The following is a 3,742-nucleotide window of genomic DNA, read 5'->3' as shown; positions in this document are numbered from 1 at the left end:
TGTGTGTGTGTGTGTATGTGGGCGCTCACCTACAGGGGAGCAGAGGGGTCAGGAACTGCCCCATGGTGGGGGGACCACAGTCACGGGAGGGGTGTGTGTGCGCGTGTGTGTGTGCGTTCACCTGCAGGGGAGCAGAGGGGCCAGGGACTGCCCCACGGGGGGGACGACAGTCACGGGAGGGGTATGTGTGAGGTGGGGCGCTCACCTGCAGTGGACAGAGATGGGACCGTCCTGGCCGAACTGCTCCTTGGTCTTATGCACTTGGCCGATGAAGTCGATGAAGCCCTCCCCCGACTTTGGCACACCCTGCTCCGGCCAGTCCGTGAACTGGAACTGCCGGACGGTCCGGGACTGGCCGTCCTGGAGGGGGGAGAGCCGGGTCTGCCGTTAACGCCCACCGAGGTTGTATCTACCCCAGAGGCAGCCTCATCTGGTCGCTGAGTTACAGCAACGTCACCATCTAAGCTCCCCTGTCGCCTCCTGGCATTCTCACGCTGCCCACCCTTCACCGAGACTCATCCTCCTCTGTGCTGGGCATCTTTCACGGAGATCCCAACCTCGCTCTCAAGGATGCAGGGAGCCATCGAGGGAATAGGCTGGGCCTGGCTACACTCAGTTTCTAAGTCACACCTGCTGGGGTGGGCCTGGAGGTCCAGGGCCCCGACATCCAGCCAACCCCTCCCCCCGGTCCTCCCAGGGGACATGGGGACCAGACTCTGCCTAGCAGCCGCCCAGGGCTTCATCTCTGTTGATAAAGACCTTAAAACCCCGCATCCCCATCACTGAGCCACGGGCCTCATTCCTCGGGCTCTGTGCTCCACAGCGCAAATTCCAAGGTACTGGTTTTGCCCAGACAGAATTCTAAGCCCTGGTCCGGAGATGTAACCGTGTTTGGAAACGAGTTGGCTCTGACGTGAGATTGAGCCTCTGTGCCACGTCCAGGGGCTGCAGGGTGTTGTCCCCGACGGCTTTAGTTGGCTGTTGAGCTGGTGTTCAATCTGTGCCCATGCGTTACAGACGGAAGGCCGCCTGGCCGCGTGCCACCCTCTCCGCTGGGACGTTCGCGCCCACTGCTGTAGCTTTGTGTCCACTCATCGCGGGACGCCATGCCTTGCTTTCGCTGACCCTCTTCACCAACTCCGCTGTCCCCGTCGAGCGGCCGAGCCATGATCCCAAAGTCCCTTCTGCACCATCAGTATCTGCTCAAGCAGTAAATCTTGTTCCGAATCTTCTCAGATTCTTGTTATGTTAGTGAGGTCACACCAGACTTAGGGGGTCCTCACCCTAACCACCTCTCAGCTCTGCACAGGGCTGAACAGATGGAGGAGGAGGGACAGACAGATGCCGAGGAACGCCAGTGGACACGAGACTAGGAGAGAGGCCACAGAAGGAATCGCCACGGCTGTGACCCTCACTGGACTCCTGGCCCTGACCTGTGGGTGAACAGCTTCCTATTCTTCAAAGCCCTCTTTGCAGGAGTTCCGTGGCAGCAGCAACGAGGGGCGGAGGCAGGAACTGGTACCAACAGGGGTGCTGCTCTAACAAACACCTGAGTTGTGGAAGGAAGGGGCACCAGGGTCGTGGGGCAGCGAGTTAAAGCTGTGGAAGGATCTGGAGGCGCTTGGTCTCAAGAGCCCAGAAGAGCCTGCAGGTCGGACTCCAGATGTTCAGGGCGAGTGTGACGAGGGTCCAGAAGCCCTGAACGCTGTGAGCAAAGCTGCTCTAGTCACGGACAAGACGCTGCCAGAAAAAAAATCAACGTTAACCGTGAGCTTCCCGTGAGACTGGAAAAGCAAATGAGGGCTGAGACTGAAGACAGACTGGAGAGAGGGTTGTGCTTGTCACAAAGCAGCAAAGGGCTGGCCTGAACCGCGTACGCGTGTTCACTGACAGCAGAGGGTGGAGTGATGCAGGTGGACGTGCTGTGTGTTATAAACCTCCGCAATGAAGGGGCGTCACACCAAGTTTTCGGCTTCTTGGTGCAGCTCAGTGTTCGCTCACACTGCTGGTGGCCTAGCCCACAGGGGGCCATGGAACTGACCCAGAGGCTTTTAACCAAAGGCTCTTTGCTGGTCTGAACCCAGCAGCTGTACAGGGGTAGTATAGTGTATATCACAGGTTGGGCTGCCTAATGTGAAGGTCGCCGGTTCAAATCCACCAGCTGCTCTGAGGGGAAACATGAACCATTTCCTCCCACGAAGATTTAATTCACGGCTGTGGAGACCTGACGGAGGGTTCCCAGGAGCATGAATGCCGCGATGGAGCGGGTTCGCCGGCTCTGTTCTGTAGTCTGTTAAAGAGCAAACGTTAGGAAAAAGCCTGAGGCGTTAGGAGAAAGACACGCTGTCAGACAAGTGGCACTGTGAGAGTTGATCGATGCGGGGCTACCACGAACCTTCAATAAGTATAAACACGCAGCATCCGTGAAGAGCAGTAACGAGGTGTGGCTGAGCGGCACCCTAAACTGGTGCCTAAGGAAGGGACGGGCTTAGAGTAGAACCTGAGCGCAGTGCAGGGGTGCACCGTGTGCACAGAAACCGGAGCTTAGATTGGGGGGTGGTGTCTAAGAGTGCAGGTCTCCTGAGTGAGGAGGACAGATTTTTGCTGAAGAGTTCAGGCCTGGGGCTCATGGAGGAACCACCGGGGAGGAATCCCGTCCACTCAGACAGGAAGGAGCAGCGGCAGGAAGCATGGAGGGCGACCGGCCACCTGGTTGCAAATACCATCATTTTCCAAGAAAAGGAAGGATGCTGGGAGCAGTTCAGACACCAGGAAACTCCTGGAAAGAGTGCAGAGAGTGCATGTGTGTGCATGTATGCGTGTGTGTGTGCAATCGTGCATGTGCACTTAGCATGTGGGCAGGATGATGTGGTTGGGGATGGAGTGTGTGTGACGGTGCAGCCATGTGGTGCACGTGGATAAGGGGGCGAAGCGTGTGCACGAGGTGGGATGAGGGGTGTAGGAGTCGGGGTGGTGCGGCTTGTGTAGGGCGGAGCATATGCACGGGGAGGGGTGTAGGATTTGGGGGTGGTGGGGCGTGTGTGAGGGCCCAGAGCCTGGGAGGAGGGGATGGAGCGAGTGCAGAGGGTCAGAGTGTGCACAGGGATGCAGTGTGTGACAGTGAGCATTGGGGGGTTGGGGCTGCTGGTGGGAGATGGGGGCCCAAGGGAGCTAGGATTGCTGCATTTTCTGTCGCAAAAGGTGAAGCCACTGGCCTTTAGAAGAGGGGGCATCTCACCCAGAATCCAGAGGGCAGGGCCAACACCAGAGCGTAAAGGGAGCGACCACAGCCTACATATGCCTGGGGTGGAGGATGCCCTTGAAGTCTTGGGAGCTAAGGAGGTTTGCTGCTGTGATGGCTGGACACTCGCTGGGACCTGGGACCCCTTCCTGCCCTCTGACTCTCCCACTTCCCATGGAAATGCCAGCTGTGCCTGCCCAGGAGGGACACACCCAGAGTCCTCCAGACCCAAACTAGGTCATTTCTGAGACTTTAGACTCTGAGTTGATGCCGGAATGGGGCAAGACTTTCAGGGACTGTGTTCTCCATATAGGAGGAATGTGAATTTGGGGGTTAAAGGGGATGCTGCCCATGGTTACAACAGTAAGACAATAAAAGTCAAGCTGTATCATCCAGGAAGAGTGCAAACGGTCACTACAAAGAAGAGGAAGAAAAGACCAAAATGGATGTCAGAAGAGACTCTGAAGATTGCACTGGAGCGTAGAGAAGCCAAAGCACAAG

At 57.3% G+C, this 3,742-nt stretch overlaps 1 protein-coding gene across 2 annotated transcripts in view; it reads right to left on the bottom strand.

Moving 5' to 3' along the window:
* The window catches only part of PTPRS (protein tyrosine phosphatase, receptor type, S), an 89,331-nt gene that overhangs the window by 1,875 nt on the left and 83,714 nt on the right, over positions 1–3,742 (bottom strand). For both annotated transcript variants that reach the window (XM_006896376.1, XM_006896375.1), the window contains one exon: positions 206–360. In XM_006896376.1, coding sequence (XP_006896438.1) covers positions 206–360 — 155 coding nt within the window. The remainder of the gene's footprint in view (positions 1–205; positions 361–3,742) is intronic.

Source organism: Elephantulus edwardii, unplaced genomic scaffold, assembly GCF_000299155.1.
Source record: "Elephantulus edwardii isolate Elephantulus edwardi_28Jun2011 unplaced genomic scaffold, EleEdw1.0 scaffold00185, whole genome shotgun sequence".
Classification (NCBI taxonomy): domain Eukaryota; kingdom Metazoa; phylum Chordata; class Mammalia; order Macroscelidea; family Macroscelididae; genus Elephantulus; species Elephantulus edwardii.
This window is presented reverse-complemented; position numbering and strand designations above follow the sequence as displayed.